The sequence below is a fragment of the Halyomorpha halys genome, unplaced genomic scaffold (genome assembly GCF_000696795.3).
Source record: "Halyomorpha halys isolate HHAL.00 unplaced genomic scaffold, Hhal_1.1 Scaffold1928.1, whole genome shotgun sequence".
Lineage (NCBI taxonomy): Eukaryota > Metazoa > Arthropoda > Insecta > Hemiptera > Pentatomidae > Halyomorpha > Halyomorpha halys.
The window spans coordinates 64,785-81,300 of record NW_027107207.1 but is presented as its reverse complement, the minus strand read 5'-3'; the positions used below and the strand labels follow the sequence as shown (position 1 = coordinate 81,300).

Genomic DNA, 16,516 nt, shown 5'->3' with positions numbered 1-16,516 from the left:
TCATTAATTTTGACAATGTTTCTCCTCGATAAATCGATTTCTCTCTATACTAAAAATTGATAAATTAGATATACTATAATAATAATGGTAATAAGAAAGATTTGGCAACCCCGAAAGTTCGATGCCAAGGGCGCCAATCAATCCCTACATACATTCGTCCAGTGACGCCCCTCCAAACCCAAGTCTGCTAAATCAGTCTTAAAGTACTGCTCCTGTATGTTTCGGTCCACCCCTCGGAGGATTATCAGTCGGTATACTGTTTATTAATATTTTAGAGATCTGTTCGATCAACTTACCGGGTGCAGTTCTTTCAATTCGTCCGTAGCTCAGGTGGTTGAGGCGCCGGTTGTTTCTTCCTGGAGGGACAATTTTTTTCACTTCTGTGGCTGTCCCACGAAGTGAAAACTTGACGCCTCACCGTGGTTAGAATAGGTAGTTTACCTAAAGTTAAAAAGTTCCTTCAATTCACGTTGTGTAGACTTCTGAATTCTCCCGTTAATTCACCTTTTTATTTTTCTGTGTTGATTGTAAAGTATGCAGATACTTGTAGTTTATAAGACAGGTTCTGTTGGGTAATTGAGTAGACTGCATAATTGAATAAAATTATATTTAATGCTATCGATATGAATTTGGTTTAGAGTGTGAGCTGGTGAGGCAAATTATTGTATTATTGTTAGTGTGTTATTGAATTTGGATATAGGAGATCTATTTCTTCTTAATATGTTGATTTGAGGTACCTGATGGATAATAAATCATTGTTCTTCGAACAGCATTAACCAAATTATTGTTATTTATGGAACCGAAATTTAATTGTATTCATGGAACTGCAAGCTAAGGTACTGACTGCTCTTTGATGGCCGAGTAGACAATCCAGAGAAAAACGCCATTTCCTTTGAATCAAAACAAGAGGATTAACATTTATAAACCCAGATCAGAGAAAATTTCTGAACTATTTTCTACTTTCAATTAATTCATTATTACCAACGAGGAGTAGAAAACCTCGGGGAACTGCCGGCCTGCTGAAGAGCTGAGAAGAGAAAGATCGTATTGAAGAACAATCCATGACCACAACTCATCATCATCAGGCACCACAAATAGCATATTAAGTAGAAATAGATCCTTATAGTTTTAAGCATAATTGTATTCATTTATACAGTCCAACCTATTAGCTTACAAAACCAGTTTTATAAATACTAATTATCTGGATACTCTAGATTTACCACAAGCTTAATGAACAGTTTTCAATATTTTTTTTTATAATATAAGTAATTTTTCTTCCTTGACAGATGATTTTTTATTCTCTTGCTGTAGCCGTGAGTCAATTCTGTGGGTTCTCGAGTCCTGAAAACTTTGCAAATGTAAATGAAAGAAAGAAGAGAAGTGGTTAGTTCAAGTTTTAAATTTAAGAAAGAATTATATAAAAGATATTATAGATGGGACAAAGGCAACTAGCCGGCATTTTTAAGAATTTTAAAAGCGAAAATTACAACAAAGTAAAGGTATCCTTGAAAATGACCTGAGGGTCGAAGCGTTGGAAGGTTTTGAAAAGAATAAAGTTGAGAAAAAAGGATCAAATTTGTTTTTAAATAAATTATTATTAATATTATTATAGTTAATTGCTAATTATGATTATTTGAAGATATCTATAATTGTAGCCGCTAAGCGACGTTTCTGAAAATGTCACGGGATCTTATTATTTAGATCATTATTATGTTTATTCTTATCATGCACCAGTCATGCGGGGTTAATAGGTAAATTATATATATAAGTGTTATATACTTGTATGTTTATGAGTAAGTGGAGACTATAATAAAACTTTTATCTCTATATGTCAAAATGCATCACATATAGACCAATCAGGTTTTCATTGATAATTTTACTTGAGGCATAAAAGGAGCAGTAGGGTTTTACCAGGTATTTTTATCATATGAACGGATAAGTCGTTTATTGGATAACCGAATATCAATTCTGAACAAATTATTAACTTTTCTTCCAAAAAAAATGTTTTGCAAATGTAGTAATCAGTAAATTATATCTATAAGCAGTTTCTTGCCTCAAACATACGATAATTTGTAAACCTCTACCTATCAAGCCTGGGTGGCGAATCTGTTTAGGTTTGATTCCGGAGTATGGAATATTATTAAAATGTAAAAAAATGTCTATGGTGAACCAAAAGCTGTTTTGAAATTCCAATATATAGATAAACGTGAAAAAAAAAGATTCAGTTGAATCTTCATAGTAATGATTATTAATTTAATGTGATTTTTATGTATGTTGTAGACATGTATATGCAACTTCAAATATACAATAAAATCAAAGTTGGAAGCGTATATTGACGTAATATTAAGGAAAAGGAGTCTAATTATGCTAAAATAAAGTTAATAGTAAAGAGGAAGTTAATTATATTCAAAGATTCAGAAAAAAAAATATGAAGTCCTTCATTAGGGGATTTTTTTTTTTGGTATGGCACATTAAACTTTCTAACTTTCTGATAATTAAATGTTTCATTTCCTCTTACCAGGAAAAAGAAATTAAGTAAAATAAAGTTGTTGTTTTTGTTCTTCAGTGGTTTTATTTCTTCCGCTTGATTCCAAAATCAAAACTTTTTATAAAACATAAAAAAGAAAATAAATGAAGAGAACAGGGTTTGTACTTTACCTAGGAATCTTGACGAGAAATTCAATAAGTTTCAGATTTTAATTATTTTACTAAATAAATGTATTACGGCAAATATAAAAATAATTTGTTGTATGATATCACCGACCAATAAAAGTATGCATTGCATTTTACTGGTTAAAGTAATATGATGTTAGACCACTTCTGTTTCTAAAACTAGCTATTAAATTTTCGTTCTCACTCCTCCTTATTTAAAACGAACTCTCATTCTTTTTATTTATAATCAGTTTCTATAGAACTTAAACAATATGGATCGCACTAATTTTCTGATAACTAATGAACAAAATCAGCTAAATCTCAATTTTGAACTAATTGGTATATAGTGCTAATTGAATAGATATCTTCAGAATTTATCGAAAGTTTTCAAAAACCTATCACTCATTTCACAGTGTCTAGATAATTTCTGATACTATTGATTTGAAGCCTAATTAAAATATTCTGTGGTTAAAGCACACAAGATATACCTTACATATTTGACTGGAAAAAAATTACAAAAATTGTTTTCTGTATCTTTGCTAATGTCAAATTTTCAACATTAGACATTTTAACATATTTTGGTGAGTTGGTTGTCAACCGTAGATTTTTATATTAGTAAGAGATGGTCGATTCCCGACCATTGGTCAGATATGTATGGAACTACAATTAACATAAATTATTCTAGATTTTATTTTCTAGCATGTTAATTATATTAAGATTTTAAAATGTTTAGGTAAAGAAATTTCCAATCAGAATATTTACTATTCTATTTATTGGACTCTTTGTACAATTTTTCGGGATATTACCTCATATTCATGTACTATTGTATCCTCATATTTGTAATTTCCACTGTGAAATTTTGTCATTTATATGCATATAGTCTAAAAAATTCGGAAGTTATAAAGTTAAAAATATCAAGTTATAAAACATGTTTAGACTATATGAATGTAAATTACAAAATTTCAGAATGGAAATTGCTAAAAATGGCAAATATGAGGATGCAATAGAACTTGAATATGGGGAAATATTCTTAAACGTTTTACATGTACAAATATAAAATAGTATATTTTCTGATTGGATGTTTCATTACTTGAACATGTTAATAAAATAACGAAACTTACTTTGTATTTAGTACATTTTGGCCTAAATATTAGAGCTTCATCACTGCTAAGTATCAAGCACAACATCCATCAGGGGATTAAAAAAACAGTAATAAAAGAAATAATGAAAGTAATTTAACACAGATTATTTTCTATCTAAGCATCTTAAGATAATCCTATTAAAGACCCAATAAATCTTCATCAATGACCGAAAATGCATTTTTTGGACTTGACGGGTTCTGGTAAGCAAAGATCCAAGAAAACAAATTGAGTTGGAAATTCGAACTGATTTCAATACTCTCTTCGGAAAGGAAAATAAAAAAATTAATTTACATTTGAACAAAGTTTAATATCATATATATAATTTTTTAATTGATCGATGTTTATTAAAATGTTCATTGTGGTTATATCTTTTTTTTTTCTATATTACCAATAAAAATCTTTAAATGGATTATAAATAAAAAAAAGTTAAAATTGATCTTAACTATAGCAGATACAGAGCTGAAGAATTAAGTAGGTAACGTAATTAAGATCTTGTTAATGGCCATTTACTAAATTGCATAAAAATATTTAAAAGCAACATAAAAGCCAATAAATCTAATTATATCCATTAAACATTAAAACTAAATGTAATTTATCTTTAAGCACAGATAAAGCTTCCTTGGTGGCTGAAAACACCTCCAGCATTTAACACTGCGGCAAAATCGGGTAGTAAAGTGCGAGGAGCAACCATCTCTCAGATTAATCCTCTTAAGAGGATTACGAGTGAACCATAAAAATGTATAAAGAAATTTAGTTATAAAATAAAAGAAATAAAAATTGAAATTAATTATAAATCAAATATTTGATGAAATTTTATTAATTCTATATTTAAAAAAATAGATTATACATACAACTAAAAAAATAATTAATTTGTAGTAATTGTTTGTTATGAGCGTGAGTTAGTCATACTTTTTTTTTCATCGGTTCAGATTTGACAGGGATTATATTAAATTTAATTAAACATCAGTTTATTTTAGTCTTTTAACATCATATATACTGTTGATCATTCTTCATCAAGTTTTCTTATTTGTTATTTTTCCTTTTTTTTTTCTATATACATCATTAGCTGGCTGTGATCCTATTTCAAGCGCTGAGATCAATTTTTCTTTTCTCTTGATTGAGTATACTAATACTATCAATAATAAATATCATATTATAGAAAATATTAGTTTCAATTCATTTTATACAAACATTTGTTTATGTAAAATAATAGTTTATTATATATAACATTTTGATAAGATATTTAACTGTGGTTAACTATAACTATTTAATTTCTTGTATTCAGTGCTCATATTCAAAAGATTTTCTTTTGATAACTGCAAATAAAGTTAAGAAAGACAAGCTAAATAATATATAATATACAATATAAATTATAAAGGATTTTAAATTTTAAGGCCTGAGAAAAAAAGTCATATTATTTTTCTTTGTAGCCTGAAGCTCATGTTTTGAAGGAATAACTTTCTGTGCTACATTGAATTTCCCCCTAATCATTGTTAAAATAATACATAGTTTTGACTTTTTTTTTTTACTTCTCCGATGTATTAGTTATTGAAATTTAAATAATTTGAATGAAAAACAAAAATAAATTCGAAATTAATGTGTCTTACCTGAAGTACATGGTGACCATGACCACTCCCGGGATCCAGAAAGAAACACTAGAGGATATGAGAGCGTAATAAGTGTTCACCACAAAGATGCACTCGTTGCGATGTGCCGCGCGATACTTTTCGTGCGCTTCGGTCGTGTACCATCCAAGAAAGATGGGTATGAAGGATATTAGTGCCGGGAGGATCCAGACATTGGCGAGCATAAAGGACACCGTCCTATGAGTCATAGTTATGGGATACTGCAACGGCCTCACGATAGCGTAGTATCTGTCCACGCTGATGCAGCAGAGGTGGAGGATGGACGCCGTTGAGAAGTAGACGTCCAACGAGTTCCAAGCGTCACACATGAATGGGCCGAACATCCACCGACCCGTCAATTCGACGCTCGCGTTAAATGTCATCGCGCACAAAGCGACTAGCAAATCTGCAAAAGCTAGTGACACGACGTAGTAATTTGTAATTATTCTGAGCTTGCGGTGCCTCACGACACTGATGATGACCAAGGCGTTACCAAGGATGGCTCCAAGAATAATTACTGCCATTACGACTCCTTTTAGGATAAGCGGAGCCAAGTCTAAGCTGTGGAGGCTTAGGGCAGTGGAACTGCCCGCGGAGGTGTTCTGAGGTAGATGCGATATCGACGCCTCCATGCTGATGATCATGTCTCCCGGCCGAGGCGCACTGTCCGACGGCCCGCCGGAGACTACTGCTTGCCTTACCCCCACCCCGACAACACCCTACCACTTTTCCTCCCCTACGAATCCTCCGCCCCCTTTGTGGTTTTCTGTATCTAGGTTAGGAGCCCTCCAGTTTTGTCTTAAATCCTATAAGAGATGAACTGCCTACTTAATAATTTTAAGGGAAAATATTACTAATTATATAGAAGTAATTACATATTTTTGCACAACTGCAACTTAAACAACTTCCTGGTATCGTCTATGGCGTAGTGAGGCTACCAATAACGATTTTTTGTATCATTCTGATAGGAACATATCATACTTTTCTATTTTCTTCTTCCTGGCTATATTTTTTTAACTTCTATGTTTTTTTTAAAAATTATTTAAGACTTAATTAAAATTTGTCCATTTATGGTAACGTGACGTGTATATAACGAATCCAATATTCAATCCAGAAGATGTTGATAAGAGAGCCCTAGTTCGGTTCATAGGCACCTCTTGTACCAAGGGTTCTTCAAAGCAATTTCTTAAGTAGCTGCAATAGAAATGAATTTTAGGAACACTTTAAATGTCAGATTATGCCTGAGGGACGGCGGTGCGGGTTGGGGCACAGGTTCCAGTGCGCTGGGTTCGGTAAGTTTGTTGGTTCGATTCCCACCTGGAGCAGTTAAACATTCATTTTTCGACGGTCCCGAAGAATGAATCTTGACACTCCCCCCTTGGCCAGTACGCGGCGGCAGCCCAGGTAGCCGCAAGGGGTTGGCAAAAAGGACCACTAGGCCCACTTGCCGGACTTGTTCCCCCACCAAATACCAGCACCAGTATCGGTAAATTATGCCTGAGAAAACATTACAAATAATATTTGCCATTTAAATATTGTTGAAAGATTTTCTCATACAATGTCAATGGCAGTCAAACACTGTTTTTTCTGTTGTGAAATTTTCAGCAAATAACTATGAAAAGTTCTCTCGTAACCGATTATTGGCTTTTTCAACACTATTATTCTTAATCTCCATTCAAAATTCATTAATTTTTTCTTTTTTAATTGTTTTTTCATCATATGTATTTCCTACGCGCTGTGTTTTTTCGTTCTATATAGTTTGAACTCTTTTTAGAGTTCTACTACTGGGTAGTTTCTATACATCCTGTATCATATCATTATGTCATTATGATCAAATTTACTGGTTGTATTTTTTTTTTTATACAGTTGTAAATATCAATAAATAAATAAAATTAAAAAAAATATATAGTTTGGTTCTTTATAATGATATTCATAACCATTCATGGGAGAAGATGCAAGGTTAGAAATTAGGGGGTTTGAGTGGTTAGGGAGTTCATAATGGAAGGAGTGATATCTGGTTCGGGCTAGATCGGTTACATAGGGAACATTAAGGTCTTTATGTATGATTTTATTTGTGACAAAGTAAGGAGCATTGAGGATTTTACGAAGGATTTTGGATTGTAAGGATTGAAGACGAGAGGAATTCGAAGGTTTAGTGGAGCCCCAAAGCTCAACTCCATATGTCCAGATTGACATTATTACAGTCATGTAGATCAGTCTTTTTTAATGTGTTGTTTAGACCGTTTGTCTAGTAAGTGCTTTAATAGTCAAAATCAACGTGCAGTCTTTTCAGCCTTGTGTGAAGATGCCAGGTTAATTGTTTGTCCAAATGTAGTCCAAGGTAGCGGATCTGTTATTTGATGTGAGAACCAATTACGGTCAATTAGTGTATAGGTATTTGTGAGTAACTCATTGACATGGTTAGAGACATCACATTTTGGTGGGTTTTTCACACTTTCCACCGGTGTACGGTCATTTTTTTATGTTAAAATGTTAATATAAGATATTATTTTAGTCTGATTTATTATTGTGCTTTGCAAAGAATTCAGTTGAGTTTGATTAAAAAGGTTGATAAATTGTTCTTATTCTTTAACCCTTGGCCGTGTGCATAACAAATCCCTACACTGTTAGGCACAACTCATCTAATTTATGAGGTTAAAGATTATCTTTCAACTTAGACTAAATGAAAAAAAAATTAAACTTTCCGCTTAAAAATGGTTTTATTTGTGTTTTTTAAATAATATTTGTATTTTATCATATAAATAATATTTATTAAAATTGAGAAGACTTTATTTATGCAGCTATTTATTCCGCTAATTATATATTTAATGAATAAAAATTAATATTTTTGATTTTTTATAGAAGAGAAATAATACTGTTTGCCTCAATTAAGGTCTACAAGTTATTCATACAGAAAAAATGTAAATAATACCTATAGTATTCACTAAATAAAAAATATATATTAAAATATTAATTGCAATAAAATCAAAGAATAGTAGAATTATGATAAGTATAAATAAAGAAATAATACAATTAAACTGATTAAATAATAACAAAATAATATATGTATAGGATAAATAAAATAAAATATAAATAACAGTAAAATAATTTAACTTTCGCACCTATAAAACCTATTTACGTTTAACTCTGGAAATTCCATTGAAAACTGATCCAGTGGATTCCAGCGCTTTTCTATCAGCCACATTTAACATTAATACTTATTCCCTTGATTGAGCCAGACTGTATTTTCTCTCTTCAATAAAAAAATAATAAATCAATCATGTTTTTTTTTTTTTACTAGGTAAATAATTTGCATCCGTTCATTTCCTGTCAATTTTTACACGTATCATTCATATGTTAATGTAAAAATAATATATAAAAACATAACTCAAAATTTAACGATTATCAAGCGAAAAGTTCAGATTTTTTAGTTTTTCCATTAAAGTCTAAGCTGAAACCTAACTGAACCTAGGAACTAGTTATCTACTACTCCTCCTCCCAAATTTATCGTAAAGCATGACATATCAGACTACAATAACTATCACAAAATAAAATTATGTATTATCATTATTGAAGCGTACCCTAAACTTTCTGATACTTTGACGGACGTTGAATACCTCATAAAAAATTTACGATCAAAGCTGCAAAATAATTTCAAAAAGAAAATATTCAAGGGAGGTTTTGATACGATTTAAAAATGAGAACCATCTTTGATTTCAGAATGATATTCTAGATCAAAGTTCCAGAAAGATTGTGAAACTTATCATTGAATTATAACAAAATTCATAATTATATGACTATAATTAGTAAATAAAAACAAAATAAATTAGGAAATCAAAAATACTTGTGTGATGTGATGGAGCGTAACTCAACCAATAGATTAAAAAGTTTTTGTTATACTATCTTTCATCATCAATGCACTAAAAGAATTTTAACCTTGACCGTAAGAGGCAGATGATTGGAAAGCTACTGGAATAAAGAAAACCTTCCCTTTGGCGGGAAACCCAATCCTTGATCAGGCCACATAAACACTTGGTGTATCATACCTTCGGTTAGTTGCGATCTTCCAATAAATTGGTTACTTAATTCATGTTCAAAAAGTTAGATAATTTTCAAATTATTTGTAGAAATTTCTTTTATTGCTACAAATCATTTTGGTACAATATTTTTCCAATACTAAAAGTTTGGCTTACTCTGCGTTTGGGTGTGATAAAGAAATAATTTATCAGATGAAAACTACGAGTTTATAAATAATGTTCTGCACGATAAATTCATTTTTATTTTTTAAATATGTTTTATTGTGTTTAGGCGAATTTTATAAACGCAACAATTTAAATTATAAACAAATATACGGCAGTAAAATAAAAGATGTTTCAGTGCCTTTAAATAAGTAAAACACAAGAATAGTCGTTTTTACTTTTTATTAATTAGCAATTGAAAGAATCACAATAATAAATGAATAATTATAACAGGTGTCAAATATTTTTTTTATAAGATTAACTGATCAGTATAAAAATTAGTGAACTACGATAAACTTAATTAAATCACACCGCTATTGTGTAATATATATTAAATTTTGTCATATTTATAAACAATAATAATTGAGATACAGCTCATTCACACCATATTTAGAAATATATAAGTTAAACCATAACAAAATAAGAAATAGAAGAGAAATAAATATTAAATCATATAGAAAAAGAATTAAATAAAAAATAGATAAATCAATAAAAAAAACTTATACAAATTAAACTTAAAGTAAAAAAAATATCTTGAACACAATCATTCAATATTTATATTGAGCCTGGGGGTCTTCCCCCCCCCCACATAAGGAGCCTGCTATTTCAAGAGTCCTGACTCTTGACTCTTGAGATCCCGGCACTTCTCTCTTAAGCTGCGTCACTGGTATTAAAAGCCCGAGAAGGATGAGTGAGGGCACTAGCCGCAGATTCTCAAGACATCAGAAATTTAAAAATTAGGTTTCAATCAAGTTGTACAGTTTTAGAATGTTCATCGAAATTAAAATTGTATGTGGAATATTGATATTTAATATCATAATTAATTATTTGAAAAATTATTGAATATATATTTTTCCCAGCGTGCCAATAATGATGTCGCCCATTGTTCGTGTATATATTTCTCTTCGATATATACATCATAGTTTTAAATATGTTTCAAATAGCAGAATGACGATACGAACACTATTTTTATAATAAAACAACAAATTTAATGGATTTAAGTGCACCAATAATGGTTTTACCCAGATTACATGTATGTATACTCCTTTGATATATACATTACAGTATAAAATATGTTTCAAATAGCAGACTGTTTGACGCTACGAATACCTACCGTTGTTTCAATAAAACAATAAATTTTGACTAAGCTGTGGTATCTGACTTTAATCGTTCACATTTTTTTTTAATAGAGGAGGAACCTTTACTTCTATATTCCGTAATTAAATTTACTTAACACGACAAAAACTTGATAATATAGAACCAAAACTGACAAATCGGAAGGGTCTCGCTGTGGTATATGACAACTCCAGACCTCATGTATCAACTCTGAGAATAAATTACACAAGATGGGCTACTGGGTTCTTCCATATCCACTTTGTTCTATCTACCTCATTTGTCTACCAACGAAATCCTTCTTTGAGGAATATGGAGCACTGTAATGGTTACCAGTTTGTTTAAAATACTTATATTTTATTTTAGATAATTCTAATATTTGGTTCTTTGATTAGATGGTTTGTATCAAATAGAAATAAATATATTTTTCTTTTATTTGTACTTAAAAAACAACAGCAATGAAGGGTAATTGAAATCGGTGCATGGTAACAATGTACTGTCTTCTCCTAACAAATAGATATACTTATTTAAAGGTATTCTAGGGGAAAATAGTTGCTGATTTTCGAAGGCGGATGCAAGAATTCAGTGCCACGTATTCATAGAGAAAGGGAAATATTATGATTTAATATTTTACTACCCTTCAAACACTGGCTGTGCTATTGCTCATATTTTATTATTAGTTATAAAATTCAATATTTTAAAAAATATACTTAAATCAACCTATATTATGACTCTCTCTAAAACAAGGATCGTCCTGCAAGTGCCATTTCGCCCACTTAAACAGACTTTTTTCTGTATCTTAAAAAAAAAAATATATATATATATAACGAGTATTGGTCAATGTACGTCACAATCTGAAATACATTAGGAGGCTAAAAATAATTTAAGTGAATATTTCCTTCGTGATCCACCCCCACAATATGAGTAAGACAGTATATAAAAATTTACTTATATAGAGCTTCATTATTATTCTTACCGGAAAAGGAATCGGCATATTCCTTATTATTAAGTAACCTTAATAATAAATACAAACTGTTCATAAGAAACTTGCTAATTTATCATTAAAAACCATAAACTTGAATTATCATATTTTGTTCCTAACAAGAATTATTAAGTGTATTTAATATTATGCTGCTGAAAAAGTAAGTCTTGTTTTGATTTTAAAAAGTTATATCTTACTTTTAGTTTAAACCAATAGATATTGCAATCAGATTTGGTCAGAAAGACGCTTATGTAGGAAAAAATAGTTTTGATAGATTTTTCAGTTATAACCTTTTTAGAAGAAAACATTCAATCCATTTTGCAGCCACAACCACCAAGGCAAAATCATTAATTTGTGTGTGATGACTAACTCAAATCTCACATCGTGTACAATGGTGTTACATTTCGGAAACAGTAATGGTTTGATTGTAAGAGGGTATATATGGTGTTGTAAGCGGAGATGTGGTAGTTGCATGGGGTGGATTATAGGGCTTTTATATTTGATTAATTATTATGTTTGAATCAGATTTCCAAACTTTAATAAGTTAACTTAAGAAAATGTATATCAAAGGGTTAAAGAAAAAAATATTAAAATTTAATTAATAAGTTGAATTATTTTTAAAAAAAATCTTTTTTAGATATATCAAATTAAAAGTTAATAATTTATTTTATTATCAATTTACATAATTTTGATCCTTTTCACTCTCAACCTTTATTCTTTAATAACTATCCAACGTTTCGGCCCTCAGGCCATTCTCAAGGAGACCTTAAATTTCTTTTTTTTAAGTGATAAATGATAAACAAAGGTCCTCTTTTTAAGTGATAAATATAGGTGAAAGAGGAGAAGTTTGCTTGTAAAAAATTGTTTGTATTTTTAAATTTAGGATATATAAAAAAAAGTTATATGAGACATGGGCAATTAGCCTGCAAATTGAGATTAATAAAAATGACATCAATATTGAAGGTCTCCTTGAGAATGGCCTGAGGGCTGAAACGTTGGAGAATTATTAAGGAATAAAGGTTAAGAGTAAAAAGGACCAAAATTGTGTAAATTGATAATAAAATAAACCACTCTCAAACAATCATATAATAAATAATTTATTTAAAAAAAAATTATTGGTATCATTTATTATTTGATTGGGTTGATTACACAATAAAGTCCGGGTAGTTACTATCTTTATTGTAATTGAATTTGATTACGTTTGCCCTACTAATATTGGCTGTAATTTGTTCCCTATGTTATTTACTGAAATTAACAGCAATAAATCCATTCATTAGTTATGTTTCATAACTATACTGTATAGCAGTCTACATGTTAAATGTTATCATTGTATAGATAATAATGATGACTTATATGATACTGATGTATATACAGCTCAAACAATTCATTAATTGAATGACTCAAATTTCTCAGTGATATTCTATGATTATTTCGAAACTGTTTTGAGCTAATGATTGCGCGATTCTTTTCTATTTATTTTTTTATTATTTACTACTCTCGACGTTTTTCTTGTTCCTACGGAAAAATTGTTCGAAAAAAACGAACATATTAAGGACGGGTCAAACCTAACTCAAATTTATTGTTGAGGAGGATAGATATCAAATGCGAGAGTTCTCGCTAGGATTTACTAGTAATAATATAAAAGCGTATAAATATTTCTTTTTATGTTATTCGACACCGACGATAAATGTTGTCCCACTTAGATTTAAAAATAAAATAAAATGAACAATCATAACGTTAAATATTTGTTTTTTATTTGTGATTAGTCCTTTTCTACTTAAAATAAATTTCGGATGTTACTCAGTTAATCAGATTCACTTGGTCATTTATTCCTCTTGTCCACGAAAAAGGAATATATAACCCGAATCAAACACGTGGAAAACCGTGAAGTACAAATTGATAGAAATAAAAATATTATAAAATGAAATTCAAAGCGTCATAGAAATATGTGCCAAATAATTAATAAATTTTATTCTATTAATTTTACTATTCTAAACAGATTAAAAATAAGTTCTTGCTGTTATTACTAATCATACCTGGACATATTCCTGTGTTTTCCTTTATTTTCGTCTAAAGACAATGACAGAAAAAAGACTTCTAATGATGGGGAAAAAATAAATTAGTGATAAATTTAACAGAATGAATAATAGAATAATTATAGTAAATCGAAAGAATACTAAAAATAATCGAAAGTATTGTAATTTAATAAATAGATATATATTCCAATCAGTCATGAAATAACAAAAATTAACAGTAAAATACAAGGAAAAGGCAAACATATATGTATTCTGATTAGAGAAACAACTAAACCTTTGATGAAAGGTCCTGAGAAATATTAACATATATGATTTGGACAGAGCTGCTGAACCTTTGAACTTGATTGCGGTAGAATAATGCTGTAAGGGTTTGTTCTATAAATTAGTTGTGTGCTGTTCTTGACCCGTAACAATAGTCAGGTCTCTAGAATAATCAATGGGTTGTCATCCCTTCCCCCCTCCAAAAAAAAAAAAAAAAATCGATTTGGTAAAATGTACCGCCCTTAGATTTTTATGGTTATCAAATAACCATTTTACTGATTGATCTAAAATTGATTGATTGTTAACGTATAAGTACCATTCATTTATTGGACTTCGTATTGAAAAGACATTTTTTTTTATGAAAGTTTAATAATAAAAATGTAAATTAAATTCGCAAAAGTTATTTTAAGTGATAGGGAAAAACAATTATATATATAGCATATCCTAGTAGTTAGTAAAAAAGATAAAATTCAAACTGGTGCCTATAATTTTCACCACATCCAGAACATTTATCGGCTTCATTTTCCACATCTCTGTCAAGCGGCGAGGTACATCATAGTATAGATTCCTTTTCATATGAATCAATTTGACAATCTTGTCTGAAATTTTTGTTTTCTTTCTCTTTGGTATATGTTACGTTAAGTTTTTCTTGTTCGGCTCTTCGATTATTTTTATACTTTTTTTCTTCTTGCTTTGTTTTTCTTATTGAAATATGCTAGTTGAAAATCAAAAGCTTACCAACTTATTTGCTACGCTTACGAGTTTTTTATCAGTTTTTTGTGGAATAAAAGATATATCTTTTCGTAATTTAGATTGTATTGTCACCATTATTTGATATTTTCCAATTTCAAAGTTTGTTTGTCTCAAAATCTCTCATTTCTGTACGATTGAGATTCTTATATGAAAATGTAATGCAAAAAAAATCTAATGGGACGCTATATTATGGTTGAAATATATCAATGGTAATAAACACGTAAGATAATAATTATCAACACGAAAAATAGTGTTAAAGGATATTGAATTAACCCATTATAAAATATTTGCACTACTGTAAAAAAAAAAACTTTTATTTACTTTTTAAATATTTTTTTCTCAGTTTTTTTACCTACAGGGGGGAACTGTATTTTATGAGCGCTCCGCGAAGTAAACTAACTGCAACGTAGTTCCACCGAGCGGTTAAATTGCGAAATATTTTGATTAGCCATGCTAAAATACGTACGGTCATTACTAACCAATTTACTATAAATATTATAAGCGGAAATATAGGATATCAAACTATGGAACAAATTAGATTGTAATAATTATTCCATTTATCAGTGTACTAATTTCTGAACAATAAAATCAATTAAAATTAATGTCTGGGCTTGTGAGCGTTTGTATGAGAGTTCATAAAAGTGAATTTAATAGCCATTTATATTGGACATTCATCATAGTTAGTACTTGCTAAGCAAAGAGAAAGATACAGCCTAGTCAAGTATTTCCTCATAAATATGACCAAAGCAGTAACTTAGTACTTGCAACTTCAGTGTTTCAAATTAAATTTCCTTCGCTAATGGATGAGTTGTGCACTCCAGCGTTCCTGAAATTTGTTTTACTTCCAATCGAGTTTGGTAAGGCATTTGTTGCTGAGAGAGGTGAAGTGTAATGTTGAAAAGAAAAAAAATGAAACCTGAAACCACTAAGGGTGTATGGGTTACCTTGAATTGGCTCGGGTTACGTTTTGGATCTTATTCATTGCACAATAATTTTTGTATAAAACTTGTTTTATTCTAACACCTTATTGTCGTTGAAAGAAAATGCTTGTACATCTGAAACTTATTATAATTATTTTTTTATGTTATTGTAGCCGAGTCTACCTTGTGAATGTTGAAGCCCTACGGGGTCAACACAGCCTCATAAAGTGGGTACCCATACTTCGGGAATGGTCTTGCAGTTGAGTATGATTCTAGTCAAATCACTTCCATGCACAATCGTTGGCGTTTTACAAAGTATTGCACCCTGATCCTTCAAGAGTTGCAAATGTTCAGATTTATTCATCAGACTCCCCTCAAATAGTACATTTTGATTTAAACTCCTGAAGAAGCAGCGCTTGCTTAACAATGCAAAGTGGCCTCATTTGTTTGGAAGCATGATCTAACAGCTTTTCCGAAATGCAGATCGTAAGATCCGAATTTATGCCTCTGTCACATCTCTAGATCTTAAGGAGTTGTTTGTGTTTATTTGAAGAGTAAAATTGTGGAATAATTATTATGGAAACACGTTCTAGTGTAAGACTAACCCATTGGCTAGAATGTAAGCGGGTTAGAGAGTTTAGTAAGCCAATGTAGCTAATACTAAAGCTCAATACATTATTAAATACAATTTGTGAGGGGTCACTGACTTGCCTTGACGCCCTCCTCCAATGAACCACAACCGTGTGGTGTTAAAACTTACATTGCGTATCTATTATTAAATATCTATTACTTAT

At 30.3% G+C, this 16,516-nt stretch overlaps 1 protein-coding gene across 1 annotated transcript; it reads right to left on the bottom strand.

Moving 5' to 3' along the window:
* Window positions 1-5,397: 5,397 nt before the first annotated feature.
* LOC106690871 (octopamine receptor beta-1R-like) lies at window positions 5,398-6,085 on the bottom strand. Its single transcript, XM_014436459.3, has one exon. It carries the CDS (start codon window positions 6,061-6,063, stop codon window positions 5,398-5,400), a length of 666 nt encoding a protein of 221 aa, XP_014291945.1. The 5' UTR covers window positions 6,064-6,085.
* Between the last annotated feature and the right edge of the window lie 10,431 nt (window positions 6,086-16,516).